This window comes from Emydura macquarii, unplaced genomic scaffold (genome assembly GCF_026122565.2).
Source record: "Emydura macquarii macquarii isolate MOO-44397 ecotype Brisbane River unplaced genomic scaffold, CSIRO-AGI_Emac_v2 contig_1253, whole genome shotgun sequence".
NCBI lineage: Eukaryota > Metazoa > Chordata > Testudines > Chelidae > Emydura > Emydura macquarii.
In genome coordinates, this window is record NW_027131390.1 from 45,119,348 (window position 1) to 45,140,149 (window position 20,802).

The following is a 20,802-nucleotide window of genomic DNA, read 5'->3' on the forward strand; positions in this document are numbered from 1 at the left end:
CAGCAGGAAAGGTCCCACAGACAACGGCGTAAGAGGTCCTACTCGAGGTACTTCCTCGTCCCCTAAAAAAAAAGGGGGGGGGGGATTTGAGGACAGTGGCAGACCTACGTCCTCTCACAAATACCGAACAAGGGACTCAAGTCTTGCATGGTCCCCCCAGCTCCAGTACTGGAAACAGGAGCCCGGTATGCCGCCCTGGATGTCAGGGATGCATATCTTCAAAGATTCCTTCACTTTGTAGGGGTTGGCTCCCTCTAACGTTTTACGGCTTTACCCCGTGGCCTGTTACTCAGCCCCGAGGCCTGGCAGTGGTATCTGTGCGCTTGAGGATGCAAGATTCGCCCAGGCAGGTCCAGGTCCCAAGTCCAGAACAGTGTGAGCCGGTCAGGCACCACTTGCGACTGGTGGGTCCTGCTGGTAAACACACAAAAGTTCACGTTATCTCAGGTGCAGCCTACGGAAGGCATCAGCATGACCAGTTGCTTCCCGGACCAGACCTTCTCGCCCCAGCCCTGCTGTGAGAGTGTCCCTCAGGATGGCCCACCTGCACAAATGCCCTACGACAACAGCCAAACGTTATCAACAGCTGATAGGTCACAGGGTGGCCTGCACCTATGTGGTGAGGCTAGCTAGCCTGATGCTTAGGCCGCTTCAGTCTCGGCCCCGGGTTACAGTCCGAGCAGGTAGCTTCTGCACTGGGGGGCTACGGTCCCCTCCCCTCCCCGCCCCTCAAAAAAAAATAAAATAAAACCACCAACAGCAGCAAGCCTGAGCCTCCCTAGACTGGTGAACGACTCCTCGGGATGTGTGCAGGGGCGTTCCGTTCATGGAACAGGCGCCTTCTGTTACCCTGATATCGGCTGCCTCGAGCAGAGGGTAAAGTGCCGTATCAGCGCTGACCTCGGCTCACAAGATGTCTGGCCAAGGGAGCAGAGGTGTCGACACACCAATATAAAGATCCGCGAAACGCTCGCAGGGCTTGAGGAATGTCCCTCTGCTTTATCGAGAGCAGGGCGGTGCAGTGACCGTGTACTACATCAACAGGCGGGAGGAGCCCATTCGTCAGCCCCATGAAGGGAAGCTATCGGTCCTTAGGACCTGGCGGTGATCACCTCCCGGGGGTGAGGAACGATGAGGCGGACCGCGTCAAGGGGTCGCTCTTCCTCACCATGACGGGTCGCTACACTCGCAAAGGGCGTCTACGACTGTCTGGAAAGGGGGTTTTCCCAAGGGGAATCTGTCCGTATCGGACTGGAGCACGAGGTGTCCACAGTGCTGCTCTCTCCGCGGTCAAGGGGCGGGGGTGATGGCCAACGCAGTTCATCTGTAGTGGTCAGAGAGCTTCATATTCACTTTCCCGCCTTTCCCCTCCTGCATACAGTCCTGCTAAAGACAAGGAAGGGTTAAACTGATGTCATCTCGATTGTTCTGGCCTGGTCATATCAGCACGGGTTCAGCATACTGATGGATTTCTCAATCACCTGCCTCAGGAGTCTCCGAGTCAGTGCGATCCCTGCTCCCAGGATCATGGTCACCTGCGGTGCCCAGATCTGGACCCTCGACACCTCAGGGAGTGATGGATCAGTGGCTGAGAGGCGATGAGCAAGCTGCTCAGAACAAGTCCAGTGAATCCTGCTGGGTAGCAGGAAGCCCTCCATGCAGGTCGTGTACTGGGTTAAGTGGAAGCGGCTGATGCCTGCCGGAAGAAGTCCCAGGGTATTCTGCTCAGCCTCTCGCCAGTGCAGGAAATCTGGAAAATACTTGCCACAGTTAAAGCTCCAGGGACTGACTGTGGTCTCCCTGAAAATCCACCTAGCAGCCATATCAGCCTTCCATCAGCCACTGGAGGGGGGATTGTGGTTCTCCCGTCTGATGTCGGTTTGGTTCCTGAAGGGGGTCAGAGGCTCTAACCGTGGGTCTGCGACCCGGTGCCTCCCTGGGATCTTGACCTGGTCCTTTCCCAGCCCATGAGACCCCCACTTCGGAACCCACGGCGTCATTCCCTCTACTCCAGCCTTCCGGGAAGGTGGCCTTCCTGGTGGGGTTTGCCTCAGCAAGGAAGGTCTCCAGGATCAGGGCTCTGACCTCGGAGCTCTCCCCTCATACTGTAGTCTCTAAGATAAGGTTCATTTGAGACTGCACCGGGCCTTCCAGCCCAAGGTGATCCCAGTTTCATTGTGACCAACATACATTCTCCCTATTTGGTTCCCCGAACCACATGGTTCGGAGGAGAAGAGAAGGTGGCACTTGTTAAAAACGTGAGAGGGGCCCTGGCTTCTACATCAGATGAGCAAGGCCGTTCCGGAGAGCGATGCAGCTCTTCGTCGCAGCAGCCGACCGGATGAAAGGTTCACCGGTCTCCACCCAGCGCAGTTTCCTTGTGAATAACTTCCTGCGTCGTGTTTGGCTACAAGCAAGTGAAGGTGCCGCTTCTGGGCACCACCACAGCTCGCTCAACAGAGCTCAAGCTCCATCTACAGCCTTCCTAGCAGAAGTGCCAGGGCAGGGCATCAGCAGAGCAGCTGCCAGGCTGGCAGTACATACCTTCATGTCCCACCACACCTCTGTCCAATGGGCGCGGGAAGATGAGAGATTCGGCAGAGCAGTGCTGAGGGCAGCTCACTGGTAACGCCTGCCCACCTCCAAGGTATTGCTTGTTAATCACCTGTAGTGGAATGGACATGCGCAAACACTCGAAGAAGAAAACAGGGTTACTTACTAGTAACTGATGTTCTTTGAGATGTGTTGCTCATGTCCATTCCACAACCCGCCCCCCGTCCCCACTGCCCGAGTTGCTGGAAAGAAGGGACTGAGAGGGGCGTAGGGCCGGCTGTGTCTCATATACCACGGCATGTGCATGGGACTCCAGGGGGTGCCGGAGCCGGCCCTACGGGATCTGCTAAGGGGAAAAAAGTTCCGGTAGTTGTGCACGGAGGCGTCCGCACACCTATGGTGGAAAGACCATGAGCAACACATCTCGAAGAACATCAGTTACTGGTAAGTAACCTTGTTTTTTTAAAAGCTTCCCAAGATGGGGATGCCACGATCTCTCCTGGAAGCCTGTTCCAGAGCTTAACTACCCTGATAGTTAGAAAGTTGTACCTAAACCTCCCTTGCTGCAGATTAAGCCCATTAGTTCTTGTCCTCCCTTCATTGGACATGGAGAATAATTGATCCCTGTCATCTTTATAACAGCCCTTCACCCACTGCAAGACTGTTGTCAGGTCCTGTCCCGCCCAGCCTTCTTTTCTCAAGACTAAACATGCCCAGTTTGTTTTTTTTTAACCTTTCCTTATAGGTCAGGTTTTCTCAACCTTGCTGCTCTCCTCTGGACTCCATCTACAATTTGTCCACATCTTTCCTAAAGTGGGGCACCCAGAATTGGACACAGTACTCCAGCTGGGGCCTCACCAGTGCCGAGTAAAGCGGGACAATTTTATCCCATGTCTTACATGCGACACTCCTGTTAAGACATCCCAGAATCATATTAGCCATTTTTGCAGTTGCATCACATTGGCAACTTATATTCAGGTTGTGGTCCACTGTAACCGCCAGCTCCTTTTCATCCCTACTACCATCCAACAGTTATTTCCCATTTTGTAGTTGTGCATTTGATTTCCTTCCTAAGTCAAGTACTTTGCATTTGCATTTCATCTTGTTGAAATCAGACCAATTCTCTGATTTTTTTTCAAGGTCATTTTAATCCTGTCTTCCAAAGTGCTTGCAAACCCTCCCAGCTTGGTGTCAACTGCAAATTTTATAAGCCTACTCTCTACTCCATTATCCAAGTCATTAATGGAAATATTGAATAGTACTGGACACAGGACAGACCCCTGTGGGACCCCACTAGATACACCCTCCCAATTTGCCAGCAAACCATTGATAACTACCTTTGAGTAGTCTTTCAATCAGTTGTGCATCCAACTTAGAGTAATTTCATCTAGACCACATTTCCCTAGTTTGCCTATGAGACTGTCGTGTGGGACTGTGTCAAAAGCCTTACTAGAATCAAGATACCTCATGCCTACCGCTTCCCCCTATCCACTAGGTCAGTTACCCTGTCAAAGAAGGAAATTAAGTTGGTTTGGCATTATTTGTTCTTGGCAAATCCATGCTGATTATTCCTTACAACCCTATTATTCTCCAGGTGCTTACAAATTGATTGTGTAATAATTTGCTCCAGTATCTTTCCAGATGTTGAAGTGAGGTTGACTGGTCTATAGTTCTCCGCGTCTCCTTGCGCCCCTTTTTCAAGATAGATATTATGTTTGCCCTTCTCCAGTTTTCTGGGACTGTTCCTGACCTCCCGGAGTTCTCAAAGGTAGTAGTTAATAGTTATGACACCAAAAGCATTGTTATCAGCGCCCCACACCCTGATTTGTGGGGGAGGGCGGGAGTGGGAGGAGACAGGCCATGTCCCTCTGAGGGACGGTTTCTGGCTGCTAACTTGGGCAGCCTTCACTGCAATACTTACATTCACATCAATGAGGGGTCAGGCAAGAGACCAGCAGAGTGGAATGGGCCACTAAAGAGGAAGGGCACAATGGAGCAGAGCACTGGGGGACTGACCAGCCAGAGCAGAGTGCCTATGCAGGGGGTTTGGGGCATGGGGCAGGATGGAGGGAAGATTCTCCTGACCACTAGGGGTATCCCTAGACCTGCATGGGAGGGCCTGGGCCTCCAGGTCGAAGCAGCCCTGGGCCTATGGGAGATAGGGTGGAGCTGCTGGGTGTGGGGAGCGCAGGGCCTGCAGATGGTGGAGGCAGGTGGAACCACTGGGTGTGGGGAGCTCTAGGCCTGAGGGGGGGTTGGGTGGACCCGCTGGGTCCGAGGAGCCCTGGGCCAGCAGCAGCCCTGGACCAGCAGGGTGTGTACATCAGGCGGCAGAGACCCAAACACTGGGAGAGGACTTGCTGCTGAGGACCCGACCAGTGGAGGAGTCTGAATTTACTCCTACCCCCTTCCTCCTCCCTCTTTTTCTGTTACTTCTTTCTGCCTCCTTCTCTGAACTCTTAAGCTTGATCGCCACTTCAAAGTTAGGTCTGCAGAGTTACACTGGTCGTGTGTGTGTGAAAAACACCTGCAACCAACATAGCTATGTCAACTTAATCCTCAGTGTAGCTGCAGCCACGTCAACAGAATGATGCTTCCATCGACGTACCTACCATCATTCAGGGAGATGGTGTTCCTGCTCAGATGGAAAAACCCCTTCCATCAGCGTAGGCTGAGTCTACACTACGGGGTTGCGCTATGGCACCCTAGCCGGCGGCATCTCCAGAGTGTGGAGCCTTAGTCTTCTCCCTACCTCTTAATTTGTTTTTCTTCTTTCTCTGCACCCCTTCTGCCCTCTCTCTCTCTCTCTCTCTCTCTCTGAGGAAAAACTCTGTAGGGGCCTGATCCAAAGATAATTGAAGGCTGTAAGAATCTGATTTCAGTGAGTCCTTTTGTAAACAGTTCCCCTCTCTTGGGACTCAACCAGGAGTCAGAGTGTGCTCCATTTGAATTAAGCGGGAGAGTGGGGAGATGGCAGCATGAATACTTTTACTCTGGAAGGCGGGTATCAGGTTGCTCTTTCAGGTCCTAAACACACTGCCATAAACATGAACGTCAAATGATTGCTGTTGGATCCAGGCCGCTGCGAATCTGAACCTGAGACTCCATTGTGCTAGCTTCCGAGACTGCCTGTAAGGATATTGTTCCTAATGTGAACTGAGAACAGAGAACACCAACTTATTTCCCAAAGGCCACGGAACAGTTGTCCTACAGCAAATGGAGCACCCCATCTCCAACCTCCTCAACCACCTCGTGCCACCAACAAATGAAGACTCAAAGAACTCCAGCTGCATTTTAATTGAAGAGCGTCCCACACAACAAACAAGTACAATGGAGGCAAATCCAGGTGAGAGATGATAACAGAAGAAATTGTAACAGAGATGCAGTAATCACGCAGTATGTAGAATACATTAATCCTGAGGTGCACTGAAGAATGTATTTATGTGTAGACGTTGTTATATGGTTAAGCAACAGCATACAAAAGAGAGACTTCACAAACAAGGGGTACAAAGTTGGCATAAAAGCTATAAAATTAATGAGTAAAAGGGGGTGAACATTGTAGAAGATATACATATGGAATGAGAGGCTTGCTGGTATTGGCTCACATTTGTTATGGTTTTGCATGCACAAACAGCAACCATAAAAAAGTGAATTTAATTTTAGCTTAAGGAAAGACAATTACAATAAAGAACAAACATCACAGAGTATAGAGGTTAAGGCCAGAAGAGACCACCAGATCATCTAGAAAGTAAAGTCTCCATGGGTGAGAGCGCAGTGTGTGTGTGTCTTCTCTTTGACAGTCTGCATTCATCGCAACAAAAACTGCCTGCCAGTCTTTGTGGACAGAACAGTCCTTTGAGATTTAAAGAAACAGATTTAAAAAGTCCTTTGAGAAAATAAAAACAGTTACATAATTGAATACACCGTAGTATCCACCATTCATTGTGTGTTTGGGCACCAATAAAGCAGCTCTCTCTTGATACTGAGATTGGTTTGGTATTAAAACACCTGGTCTTCTTTTTCTGGTTTCTTCTGCGTAACCTCCTTCTGAATTGAGAATTATTAGAGGCAGTAATTGGGATCACCTTACTTTACAAATGTTACTTTGCAAAATGAGTTAGGAAGACAGATCCATCTCAACTATTATTCATTAAATAAAGTCCTTTATAAATCCCAAATTAACAATTTCTCTTAGAGAGACTTGCTATTACCCTTCTTTCGTGGCAACTTATCACAGCTTTGGAAATGCTGAAATATGAAAATACTTGCGGGAAATGGGAGGGGAGGGAGGAATATAGCCATTTTAGACCTAGGAGCATGGCATCTGCTTAAACAAATACTGATGTGTGTTTAAAAAACACCATTATCCTGATGTTGGAATGCAATATTTTTATTGATAGATATTATTAAACAAAGAATATAATGATGTTCGCGAGGCACAAGTGTTTTTTTCAACAGTGAAGAGGTTATTTGTAAGTGCTTAGCGCACCATGTCCTTGTATAACTGCCAAAGGTTTTACAAAGTTCTTTTATATCATATACTCAGGACCAGATCCTCAAAAGTAATTCTATTAATTTGAATGGAAATTAGGCACCTAAATTTCTTTGAAGATCTGGGCCTCTGTTCTTTCAAAAACAAGGCGAGGATGCAATACATGAGACTAGGAAGCCGCTGTTGCTGTATTCACTAAATTAACTTTGTCAATTGTTGGTATATTGCCTATATGTTTAGATAGCATAGTATCTCTGCTGTGTGGCAAGGAATGTTTCATAAGTCGGTCCATTGCATGTACAGTAGAACTATGTTTACCCAGAATCCCTTGGATGTATCAAAGGCATTGGGCTGTATAGCATTTGGGATAACTGAGTGAGTTATTGGTGAAGTGACGCACATTCTGGGGCTGTTACTTGGACTTGGATGACAGTGTTTCATTTTAAAGGGGCTCAGATAAACAGGGCTTTACTGGACTGTATCAGTTCCATTTCCTACAGGAGAAAGGGGGACTCAGCCAGTTTTGCTTTAAGATTTTTTTTTCTCATTGCGATTCGTTTTTCGGGCATTCTTGACATTCCAGTTTTATTAGGTTGTACTATTGTGGTCTGTGTCATGCATACACAGCATTCACAGACCAAACTCTAATCGACATTCATCTTGACTCAATTGGGAATTTTGCCTGCGTAAGGACTGTGGGAACTGGCCCCATGGAGGATCTATGACCTCAACGTTCTAGTGTTTCAAAGTCAAACAATGCGAGGAATCCTCTGTGTCACATGTCACTGATGCCAAGCCCATCAGCTTCTCTGGTTTGATGATGAGCTGAAGCAGCCGGTGGATAAACAATTATTTAATTTGCATAATTACATCGCCTCTTTGATAACCCCAGGTTTGTTTTTAATTGTTCCTGTTTTGAGGATATGATATAGGGATGCTGCCCCTTGAAGTACGTGCTGGTATATTTGCAACTGTACATTTTTTCATTGTTCTCTTTATCCATTCTACATGCCTAAATAGCACCAGCAGTCACCCAGGGAAGCACATTGGAAAGTACAATAACAAGCTAAGGTGTTTCGGAGTGAAAGCATGTAAACCTTTGCTATCTATGAGCTATTATTAGGGCCTTCTCACACAAAGCATCAGGAAAAGTCATCTTAAACAAAAATAAATAAAGGAAAAGCCCATATACAGTCTAGCACAACGTGGCCCTCAGCTGGGTGGCTGTTACCACACAAACCATAATAAGTAGAGCAGATCCTGTTCCCATTTAAATCAGCGCAGTTTTGTTTCTCACTTTGATGAGAGCAGCATCAGGACCTTTATCTCTGTCCTCCTTGGCTCCCACTTTCCAAGATAAAAATTGCAAACATTTTCAGGGACTATGTTGCACCCATTGGCCTTAGGAACTATGGGGTTTTTTGGCCCGTTATGCACCTCCAGAAATGTGCAAAACTCAGAGCCCATGTAGGATCACTGGGCAAATTCCATTATCTGTTTATAGCTATTTCACGTATAATTGACCTGATTTTCCAGTGTTACCTGGGGTAACTGTTGGAATCAGTGGAACAACTCTGGTTAAGTAACACAATGCTGCTGCTTCTGTGCTATAGAATTAATCCAAAGCAGGAGGGGAGAAAATTAAAATACATGTGGCTCAGAACTGCCTTAGAATAATCAAAACTCCATGTGAGACCCAACTCGAAAAGAAACCTTTTCCTGCTGATGTTTTGGCTAAGATCAGTCCCAGAGCCAGTCCCCTTCCCAACACTGTGTGTGGGTAAGTGTAAATCACCAGAGAAAAGTTAAGTAAGTTTGCAGAGCAAGCTGAAGGGAGGTCATTGCAGATCGATTGGCAGAGTTTAATAGGATCAGGTCAGTGTAATCCTGTTTTATCTATTGTAATTCAGGCAGCCAAGGAGACCCCAAACTAGAGGGGAAGGGGCTTTTAAAAGATCAGCGGTCATACCACAAAGCCAGGGGCTGGGGCCATGACAAAAGCAGGAGAGTGGATGAAGTGGCTTGAAATAAATAGATTACAGAGGCACAGCAGGAAAAAAGAGCAACGGAGGCCCAGGCAGACTCTGTTCTCTAATACCCGGTTTGCCTTTGCAGGATGCTTCCTCCTTTCCCAAGGCCAGGCCGCACTTGTCAAAGGGCGGTCATTTTCCGAGAGGCCGGGGGGGGAGGCAGGACTGTGTTCCTCGGCCACAGACGCTAGAAATAAATGGGATATTGATGGGAAAGCAAGCCAGAGAGAATGATTTAATTAAGCAAGATCAGAGGGGAACCTTTTGAATGGCTGGAGCAAACGGCAAAACGAAAGCAGGTGTGTTTCCCTCCTAAATTCGGTGATGTTTCTCCTGTAACCCCCCAACAGGCACACACACAAGCACCAGATTGCATAAATACAACTCCCCCCACCTTGTTGTTCGCTTCTGGGATGGAATAGTTGTGTAGCCGAGCACCACTGTTGCTCTAACCTGTTGGCGCTGTCTGTGCAAGGAGGGAAGGCAGTGCAAACAGCTCACTGCTGGGTGGGAGACGTGGTTCCCCTTCTGTCTCTCTCTCTCTCTCTCTCGCACACACACACCCCTCCCTCTTCTCCTTGGATGCTAAGGCGAGTGTCCTTAGCACCCCCGACACAAAAACAGCCACTGGGTCAAGCTAAGGCTGGGGTGGGGGCAAGCTGCATGGAGTGGCTCAGCCAGAGAGCAAAACCCATGCTGAGCTCAGCAGGCTCACAAGGATTTCACAGGCAGAGATTGCTGGAAGTCCTCTTGCCTCGCCTGCTTTCTCGGCTCGGCCCTGCCATGTGGGAGGGCAGCGTTGCTGGGTGTCGCTGAGCAGACACACAAACACACACACACATATACACACACACACATATACCTGCAGAGTGCCCGAGATCGGCTGGAAACAAGCAGCAAACACAGGCCATGAGAGAGGGTGCCAGGCCCAGCTTTGCATGTCGGTGGGCCGGGGGGGGGGAGACACACGAGCTGGGTGTGTAAAAGGCTCTGCCGGCTACCTCTGGAGAGGTTTTGGGGTGTGTATGTGGGGGGGGGGTGATTCTGCCAGCCCCGCTGTTTTAAGCACCTGCCCCAGCAGCGCCGCCCAATGTGCTGCCCTGTCTGTTCGCCCCAGAGCCCGCACTTGTGGGATGCTGGGGATCAATAGTTTTGTCCTTGGTGGTGCTGTGGATCACACTACAGCGCTGCTTCTCCCTGGGGCCGGGCCCAACATACTGGCTTTGTAAAAGGTGTGGATCAGGTGAAGGCCCCCGTGACCTTCAGCACGGGAGAGCGAGGTGCAAGGCAACACTGGTGTGTGTGTGTGTGTGTGTGTGTGTGTGTGTGTGTGTGTGTGTGTGTGTGTGTGTGTGTGTGTGTGTGTGTGTGTGTGTGTGTGAGTGAGTGAGTGAGTGAGTGTGAGCCTGCCCACTACACACGGCGGTGAGTCCCTCGAGCCGCGCCTAAGGGGGTTCTCGGTCGCATGGGGGCGGACGCGGGCTTGCTCCAGTTACACACACCGCTCCTCTCCCCTGCTGCACAGGTCCGCGTCTCTCAAGTGGACCAACAGAGGGCGGTGGCGCACAGGGCGGCCTGCAAGACATTGGGTCTCCTAGGACAAGGGGGTCCCCTCCCTGCAGCCCGCGCCCACTGCCCAAGGGCCACCAGCCGGCTGGAAAAGAGGGTTTGCACCTAGATGGGCCGAGCCTGGAGGCAGGCAGTTGGGTCAAGAGCCAGGGAAGGCAGCAGATGCTAGCAGACGTGATCTAGCGGCCACCTCCAGGCGGCTGGGATTTGGCAAACCCCTGAGGCTGCTTCTCCCTGGGGCCGGACCCAAAATATTGGCTTTGTAAAAGGTGCGGCTCAGGGGAGAGCAAGGTGCAAGTCAGCACCGGTGTGTGTGTGTGTGTGTGTCTGAGCGGTGAAAACAGGCAATCCATTTTTATGATGTAATTTATAATTCATACAGGTTGTCTTCATACATATGGTGTTGCTTTTGTGTGTCAGTGTTTCCAGGTGCTTTATTACGGTGACAGTGTGATTTGCATTCACATTCAGTTACCACGCTCATATTTCTCTTGTTTACACCATACGGGCCGAATTATGAAGATTGATATCGTGGCCTATGTTTGCTGCATTTGAGTATAGAAATCTATGGGCACTGCTCGGGCCAGATCTTGTGGCCAAGTCACTGTTAATGGGGCATTTTTAAGTGCTGAGAGAGATTTTAACCCACCAGCTCTTCTTTGACACAGTAATACCCTGTGACCCCTCTCTTCATTTCAGTGAATTACCAAATCACTTTGCCTGCCTAGAGACCCACAAACTTTCTCTAGAAATATCCTGTTTATCATTTTAGGTCAGTCCCAGGAGAAGATTTTGGATATTTCCAGGTGGGTTTTTTTTTTTTTAAATCAATATAATGTAATTGTTACACTGGAATCAAATTAATCTTTTTTTTTTTATTTATAAGAAATTGATTTCAAACCCCTGCTTTTGTAAGGGGGAAAAGGGACACTTTCCAAACTCTTGGCTCCCCTTTGTCTCTGGCAAAGGCACAGGCTTGGTTCAGCTGGACTTCTGTTTGGGTGCTGATGTGCCATTGGTGCTTTCCACGCTCCTATTTCTCTTGTTTACACCATAAGGGCCGGATATTGTGGCCTATGTTTGCTGCAGTCGAGTATAGAAATATACAGACGTTGCTTGGGCCAGATCTTGCTGTCAGATCATTAACCGGGCATTTTTAAATGCTGAGAGAGATTTTAACCCACCAACTTTCTAGCAGTGCTGCTTCAATCTTTCTGTTGGGCCACCAGTTTTGAACAACCCCGGTCCCTTTCAAAGCTCCTACCGATTGGGTCGGCCAGTTAATGCCAATCCGGTTACTGTGCCCCCGCTGCCTGAGAAGACAATGGGAGACTGATCAGAACAATTAATAATACGTTCATTGCGAAAGCATAATCTCCCCTCCCACAACACCTTTGCTGCGGGGGGAGGGCGGGTTGATAAATCCATCCAGCCTTCCCAATGGCAAGCGAACAGTTCCACTTTTATCTCAATGCCTCCTCCGCACAAAGGGACTTTTGTAAATTGCTGGATGGCTAAGCAATCTGCATCCTTCTGACAGAGATCACTGGCAGACCCCTGGGGCAGGAGGGGCAGTTAAAAAGATACAATGCTGCGTATTGCCAATCACAGCTGAAATAATTAAACCAATTAAGTCAATACAAACAGAAACAAGATGGAAGAGAGATCTGACCCTTCAAGTGGGGGAGGGGGCCCGGCTTCTTAGAACAGATGTGTTTACCCCAGAGACATATGTGTTGTGGTAAATTGCATGCAATATCGGGGCGAGCATGATGAGTTTACAATAATACACCACGGCGTGATGATCATCAAAGCTATAAAAACACAAGTGGGAAACGCAGTCAGTGGGAAACCTAAAGATCACCACCAAGGAGAGCTGGAAGGTCACGTTAATAATCATCATCATAATAAAAAGCCAAACCTGCAGGCTGAAGGACTAAAGAAATAGCGAGGGGGTCTGGGCGGGGGAGGGCACGAAACCCAAATGGGACACAAAGCTGCGTGTGGTGAAGCAGCCCCCCAGCCTCCCTGATCACTGGGGAAACGTTAGCGCCCTTGCTTTTCAAACGGTGCCGCTAAGGAAACCTCTTTTGGCCATGGCCACGCTCCGGGGTTGGCCTTTTTCAGGCTTTCCTGCCATCAGTGCAATGAAAGTTGCTAGGTTTAAACCCAGCCTGCGGGTCAGTTTCGCACCGCCGAAAAACAAAGGCAGCCTCTTCTCAGAGCTTTGTTTTTGAGATGCCTCCTAGGTGTGCGGTAGGGGTCGGTGATGGGGAAAAGACTCGGTTTTCCTAACGAGGAGATTCTGAATGCCAGGAGTGTATTTCAAATGACTTTCTCGGCTCTAATAGAACAGCATCGCAGGAAGAAATTAAAGCCGGGTTTTTGTATGAGAATGAATGACAAAAATTCCTCTTTTTTGGGGGAGGTGGCTAAGATGTATAAGAAAGTGTCAAATCAATGGGCAGATGAGCTGCGAATGGGTTGGAGAAAACTCCAACTTCGGGCTGATGCTCTTGGGCCCAGATTTCTGTTCTCTTCTGGAGGCATTGTAACGATTTGATCTGCAGATGTAACTGGAATTTATTGTAACAACAAATATAGTGATGTCAAAACCCAACCTTGGATTAAAGCAGGCAGCCAAAAGGGAAGTGTATTAATTTCAAACAGCATCACAGGCCAGTGCCTATTAGGACGAGCTATTCTTCAGGCCCCCCCATCAGAATTAATCATTGGGAGTTAATTTGAAGCTCAGACAAGTTGCTGTTAATTTAGTGCAGGGAGGACAGGCTGGAATAAAAAGCTGAGGTGCTGGCCAACCCCCCTGGGTCTCATTAATCAGCGAGCTGAGACGGCCTGGCTTGATTACAATTTGCAAAAAAATTCATTAGAGTCTGGGCGATTGACAATTTTTCTCTCTGCCTGTGATCTGACTCATTAGGCAGCCAAATGAAAGCCATGATAGTGGTGATGATGACAGCTATCAACCCCCTCACTTGTTTATCTTCTTTTCTTCTGGCCCTGGCCTGCTGGATTCCACTTCAGGGCCCTTCAAGTCCCTGTCTCTTCTTTCTCACACACACACACACACACATTCTCTCCAGCTATTTTATTGGGGTGGAGGAAAAAAAAACTTGATTAGTAAGTAACTTTGCTAAGCATTTGGCAGCTGCTTACTTTTATTGTATTTACTGTCGTGTGTGTGTGTCTCCTCCCAGCCCCCTTGGCGGAAAAGGGGTAAAGAACAGCTGTTCTTGCCTCAAATGACATCCTCCCTGCTCCAGCGTGGTGTAACTGACCCTAGGCCGCCCTGCTAGCGTCATTCTCCCATTCCTCCCCGCTCAAACACGACCGGCAAACGTCTTACGTGACTCGAGCTTCTATGTGCAGGTTCTTCGAAGCGGGGCCAGACGGCAGCCCCATAACTGCCTGAGCTTCCCTTTGCAGCATAAAGAGTACATTGCAATGCTGCTTGCCTGGCTTAAAAACAGAGAGGTCAGGTTATAGAGCGAAAACGGGGGGCTTCGCCCGCGTGGACCAGGGGGCTACACATCTTTGTATTCCCCGTCGTTTCTCTTTACTTCTCCAGGGGTTGTAGGTAGCTCGGACGCTTCCCTGCTCGTTTTGGGTGTGTTGTAAGGATGTGTAAGACTGCACAGGGGTTGTATAGCTAGCCACACATACAGACTCCACACTCTCAAAATGCGATGCAGACACACAAGAGCAAGCCCCCTTCCCCCCCCCCTGCCTAATGAGCACAGGTACGTGATAGCAATGACTTTCCTCCTGCACGTTATTCCCTTAAACCCACAGCGGTGGGATACACCTCTCCCAGCCAGCCGGTATTCCGCAATGCCTCGGGGCGAGCAATTGGTTTCTATGGGGGATGATCTATTTCAAATCCTCTCCAGCAATAGATTTTTTTTTTTTTTTTAAATAACGGGGCCAGTCATTATCTGCTGGTGCAGAAATATGTGGCCTTTCAATGTCCCTGCTTGAAGTCTAGGCTCTATATTCGTGCCCCCTCCTAGCTTTCTCTGTTAATCCGGCTAGGCCGTTTATCCGTCATTAGCAGTAATATAGTCCGTAGTGCAAACGAGAGGTGTGTGGGTGGGTGTGTGTGTGTGTGTGTGGGGGGGGGGGGATCGATGCTGATCGGGCTACTTACTGGGAATATTTTTAGGGCAGTTTAGAAGGGAAACCACACACCAGACGCTGTGTCCTCCCCCAGCTTCAGCTCCAGACCAATCTAATGCAATTTAAACCCCAGCGTCTTTAAAAAAAAAAAAAATGATGAAGTGCAACGGCTATAAATTATGTCAATATTGGTATTGACCTTCTGCAACATTTGATTTACTCACTGGAGCTCAAACGGGACGTCTCCCCTCGATCTGCATAGCAAATTGCTCCTTGCAGCGCTTCTTAACGAGCCCCCTTCCCAGCCAGTGAGGAGCGGGCTGCTTTCGGGGCCTCTTTTTACATGTTATTTGGCAGACTTAACGGTTTTAATCCCGCTCTTGCTCGCTGTAAATCGCCTCCGGCCCCGGTAACCGCCGTGGCTGCGTTAGAGGTGAGTTCAGAGACACTGGGTTTTTGTTCCCCAGCTCCAGTGGCTGCGGGAGGGACCGTAGCACGGTGCGCTGGCTGCAGGGTTGTCATCAGAGGGGTTTTGTTTGTTTTGCAAACAAGCTTGCGGCAGAGAGGCGGGGGCAAGCCGCTGAGCAGATCTCTGTTTCCACCGCTGACGGGGACGCCCCTACCCCGTCGGAAACAAGACCTGGTCCCCTCATCCCAGCATCATGGGGAAAAGAAAAATCCCCCCTTCAGAGGGCGGGCGGGGGGAGGGGGGGTCGCTTCTCGCAGTTTTCAGCGGGCTCTGGGCATAGGATTGCGTTGTGCAATGCGACCAGAGCGTGGCATCACGCCAACGCGGGGCCTTGCCTTTAAAACTCGCCCTGCAGACCGGCCGCGTTGCGGGGCTGCCGTTTTGCTTCCCGCGCCTCGGGCCGACCGGCGGCAGCCAAGAGAGCCCGAGGTGGCCCGGTTCGTTCCCTAGCGCGCGGCGGGTCGGCTACAAGCACGCAGCCGGCGGCGAGTCAAGGGCTCGTCGTCTGACAAGCCGCAGCAGCCCGGCAGGACAGGACGCGGGGGAGCTAGAGCGGCCCCCCGAGCCTCAGCCCGCTGCCAGAAGTCAAAGCAGAGCAGCGACTTCACCCACCGGGCAGGAGCGGCTGCTTTTAAAGCTCCAGCTGGTTTGACGCGTGTGGATTCGGCTGCTTGTAGGGCGGTGGGGCAAGAAGGGGCCGATCCGCTTCGATTCACGCTCCCTCCAAGCCCAGGGATGGCTACGTCTTCCCTTCCGCTCAGCTCCCGCTTGGCCTAGGCTCTGCACGCCCCTCACCGCTGTGGTTACCGTTCATCACACAGACATGCCTGTCCACAACAGCAGCACCTTTCCCTTCTCCCCCAGTTAAACTTCAAGCGTTGTGCTAAATATTTCCCACTGCCCAGCAAGCTGCCCTCTGAGGAGGAGAGGACACATCACCTCAAAGGATGCTGCCCGAGGAAGGAAATGCTCCCACCATCACACAAGAAATTCTGTACAGAAGGCGGGGGGGTTTTTTTCTTTTTCGTTTCGGATTTTTTTTTTTTTTTTATTCACAAGACTGAATTTCTTTTAAATTTCATAACTTATAAGGAAATAAGCTACATTGAAATAAATTAAACACAACAGAGGGGATCGTGCTTTTTTTCCCAAACATGGCTTAGTAGAATATGCAACCAAATCGACAGAAAGCCAGGCAAAATCAAATCAAATCAAATTCACCCAAAAGTCTGCCACTCAGCCAACCCTCCCCCCCAAAAAGGGGGGAGAACCCTCTTAGTTTTGTTTCATTTTTACCTTTCAACCCGATAAGAAACAAAAACCAAAAGATGGTTACTATGCATTGCAGTTTTTTGTTGGTGGTGTTGGTTTTCTTCTGGAATGTAAGACTTCGAGTTACTGGTTATTTGGTCCCATAAGAGTCAAAAAACTTTGCAGCTGAGATCCAGCACTTTATATACAAAGTAGGGCAGTATAATAAATATTTATGGTCTCTTCAAGGGTTTGATATTCCGGCTCCAAAACAAAAGACCGTTTTAAGCCTCTTATTATTAGATTCTTGCTTTACTTGGTAGGTCGCCAGGTTCAGATTAAAGTTTGTGTTTGTTTCTGAAACCCCATTTCGAAACATTGATCAAAACTTTGGATGGCTGGGGCGGAAACATTGGTCAGGGTCTGGCTTGTTCAAGCTGCTGGTGCTGGCTCCTGATCGCAAATCTGCTGACATGGACTGGGATGGGTACCACGATCTTGGGATTTCTGGAGGGCTCTCCTGTCTTGGAGTTGGCGTTGCCAGCTTTCACCCTTTTCCACTTGGCTCTTCTGTTCTGGAACCAGATTTTGACCTGAACCTCACTGAGTTTGAGGGCGTGAGCGATCTGGGATCTCTCTGTCAGAGACAGGTACTTTTTGCAATGAAATTCCTTTTCCAACTCCAGCAGCTGCTCGCTGGTAAAGGCTGTTCTCCTCCTCCTGTTTTTGCCAGTGGAAGTGGTGGTGTTGGAGTTATTTGCGCTCTGGGTGTTTTCCTCTAGTAGGTTGCCAGAGTCCTCTTCTTTATGAGCGGCTTGGCTCGGGATATTGTCATCCGAGCTATAATCTAGATCGCTGTCCATCGAGAAACTTTCCTCTTTGCCTTTCGAGTCGTCTTCTGCTTTGGAGTCATCTTTGGCCTGGCCTCGGACAGCCCCCACTGAAAGCAAACCAAAGGCATTTCGTTACATTTTGCACGGCTAGCTCTGCAGGTACATTTTTTTCCCCACCATCAATTTGAGTTCCCCTGAATTAAATCCTCCTTCGATTTCTTTATTATATTTATACCCGGGAAGAAGATCTATCAGAGTGTGAAGAAAACAAGCGGGATTCTAGGGAGGAAAGAGGAACCAGGTCCTGGCAGACACCATGTAACGTTTCGGGATATAGTAACGGTTTCCTTTGGACTGAATTTCTCCCGGTCCGTTTTAACACTTCTTCACTGGCCGGTATTTTCTCGCCGTGATACGTTTGCGGGAACAGCAGCCGTTACCTTCAGTAGCCTCACGCCAACCCGCTGGATGTAAGTTCCCTTCTGTCACAAGGCGAGAGAGAAGAGACCCTGCGGGCGGCTCCCGGAACCCTTGACCTGGCAAGATTTTTGTAACCACGAGAGGGGGAGGAAGCGGAGCCCGGGGTCCTTCACCTCTCCGCCAAAGGAGAAAGGGGAGCTGAACGCGCCTGGGAAGGACTTACAACTTCTCTTCTGCGGAGAGCCTCGTGAAGCACGGGCTGCAAGTTTTTAAAGCAAGATTCCTTCCCCTTTGAAAACCTCTCTCCCCCTCGGGGGATGAACTAGCGCAGGGACACCTCTTTGCCGAGGCGCTCCTTTTTTCCTTTTGAAACCCGCTTACAAAGCCGCTGTCTGATCGAACCGGCCTCCTGCGGCTCTAAAGGGCGATGGATTCGGCAGAAGAGGCTCATCCCCCGGTGCCACGGCTCGGCGTTTCCAGCTGGGGAAAGGGTTGCGCTTGGCGGTGTTGGATCTCAGCGGCCCTTCTCGGGTGCGTCCCTCCGGCAATAATGTGAGGGATTTATTCCCCCCCCCCCCCGCAGGATTGGAGTTGGGGAGGGAGGATACGGCTCTGGGGCGCTCGCCTCCCACAGGGGAAGAGAATTGCAAAGTTTGTGACACTTCGCGGGTTAGTATAGGGTGGGACCAGCCAGACCAAAATAAACACCTGTCCTTATCCCCTGCCACTGACCCCCCCCACACCTTGCATCGAAGGGGAGAAACTTGCGCCCGTTGCACGTGCAAGGTATAAACGCCCAGTCAACTCACCCAGGGAAGCCTGCACGGCGTCAGCAGCGGCGAATGACAGCAGGGCGCTCTCCTTGCTCAGGAAGGGTTTCCCGTCCTCGCACTCGGCCTGGATCCCTTCGCCTTTGTCGAAGTTGCCCTGGAGCGCCTGGGGCGCGAACTTGCGGCCCGCCGCCGCCTCCTGGTGCTGGGGGGCAGCCGAGAAGCCGCCGGGCAGTGTGGCCATGAGCGTGGAGGTGAGCGCCATCCCTTGGGCCAGGCTGGAGCAGAAGCCGGGGGGCAGGCTGGGGATCGAGGGGTGGGAAGGCGGCAGGGCCGGCGGGGGCGGCGGGGGCGGGGGCAAGACCACCGGCCGGTAGGGCATGAACATGGGGTAGCCGGTGTAGACGAAGTGGCCCGGGCTGGGCTGGGGGGGGCTGCCGATGAGCGAGTCGATGCTGAAGGCCGTGCTGCTGCCCAAGGGGCGCTGCATCATCATGAGGGAGGGCTGGGAAGCCGCGCTCATAGAGCGGCCGGCCAGGGGCGCGGAGACACACGGGAGGCCGAGCCCCCGGCGCAGGGCGAGCGAGAGCCAGACCGATCCGGGGGCCGTCCGCCGTCCGGGGGGGGAGGGGTGCTGGGGAGGGCGGGGCGCAGCGAGAGTCAGGCCCGGGCTAGCGCTGGGTCTCTCCTCCTCGGGGAGGCATTGGGGGGCCACGGCCCGCTCCTCTGATCGGCTCCTCCGGGACGGCGCGGCGCAGCGCAGCGCGGCTCTCTCCCTTCGCGCTCTCCGCCGTGCAGCCGGCCGCGCTCGCTCCGGCACCTTTAAAGCGCGCCCGCCGCGCTCTCATTCACATTTTTGCCTGCCTGGGGGGGAGGACCCTGGCCCGCCTCACGTGGGCGCCGGCCGCGCTCGCCATTGGCCGGAAGCGGTCTTGGCCCCGCCTCCCCCCCCAGCCCCCCCCGCGCGCCGGGGCGCGAAGGGGGATTCTGCGGGCCGCGTGAATGAGCATTCACCCCCTCCCCCCCACCCCCGGGCCCTCGCCCGGCCACCCCCGTTCCCACGCGGCGTCCCAGCCAGCGGGCCGGGGGAAAAGCAGACAAAAGTGCCTCTTTCTGTCTGCCTGCCTCCGGGCCAGGCTGAGCCCCTATCCGGCGTGGAGCTGGGCTTTAATCCTGGGTGTATCCCGCAGGGGACAGAGCAAGCACCGGCCGCTTTGTAAGGTCGCTGACCTCTCCCGCTGCTCCTGTCTCCTCGCTTTTCCGCCCAGGCAGCTCTTGCTGCCCCTCTTCGTTGTTGTTGTTTTAATTCCTTCTGGATATTTTGAAACCCTAATTTTACATGCATTTGGCCAGGCCCACCCCCGCCCCCCAATAACTGTAGCGGGCTCATGACCATAATATAAAGCGAGAAGGGGTTTTGTGTGGGGTCCGTCCCCAGGGAGAAGTGGGGGGAGGGGGGATCTTGAAATGGTCTCCTGAGAGCTGGAGCCTGATGGATGCTCTAGGACAGTGTTTCTCAGCCTTTTTGTTACCAGGGACCCGCTTCCCCTAGTGTGTCAGGGAGATCTCCAGGAGGAGGGCCGGTCCATGGACAGGAGTTGAGAAATACTGCTCTACCGTGTTTGCTCAAAGGAAAGTCCACTTTTTAAAATATGCACTGATTAAGTGTTTTTTTAAAAGGACAGCAGATCCGCTTGGCTAATAGGACAACAAAGATTTAGTAACGAGCCCCTGCAAGGATACAACTGTCTTTCAGCGGGGCTGATTTTCTGTTATTAAAAAGGTTGTCAAAAGTTGATTTCTCTCTTCCTCCCTCTCTTTTTACAACGAAGATTAAAACATAAAAGATTCCTTGGGAACCTAAACGGGGGAAATACAAATCTAAACAGTGTACAATCCGGACGGATCTACTGAAGAGAATAACAGGTCCCCACAGATTTACCAATTTTTGCTGTTCAATTTTAACAGCTGCAATTGGACAGAAGTGTGTGTGTGTGAGTAATCATCCTTTTAAAACACTAACGAGATAGTGATCAGAGATATGGGGGCTGTTACCCTAGTGATGGCAGTCCCTCTACGGGCACATTTAATTGGAAGATAAAGACAAATCGATATTTATGAATTTATCGATCCAACTCTTTGCAAATCTGTCTGTCTTTTCCCCTCTCAGCCGCCTAACTCCGTGGCATGTAGGGAATATCTTAATCCCAGTATAACTCTTACAGTGAGGTTCCGTGATGGGGGAATCCACTCTGCATCACACCAGACTGTCAGCGAT

At 50.8% G+C, this 20,802-nt stretch overlaps 1 protein-coding gene across 1 annotated transcript; it reads right to left on the reverse strand.

Annotated features, from left to right (window-relative positions):
- Positions 1-15,628: 15,628 nt before the first annotated feature.
- Positions 15,629-19,267, reverse strand: GBX2 (gastrulation brain homeobox 2). The gene is made up of 2 exons (XM_067549799.1): positions 18,564-19,267; positions 15,629-17,441 (listed from the first exon to the last, which is right to left on the reverse strand). The coding sequence occupies exons 1-2, from the start codon at positions 19,045-19,047 to the stop codon at positions 16,918-16,920; spliced, it is 1,008 nt and encodes a 335-aa protein (XP_067405900.1). The 5' UTR covers positions 19,048-19,267; the 3' UTR covers positions 15,629-16,917.
- Between the last annotated feature and the right edge of the window lie 1,535 nt (positions 19,268-20,802).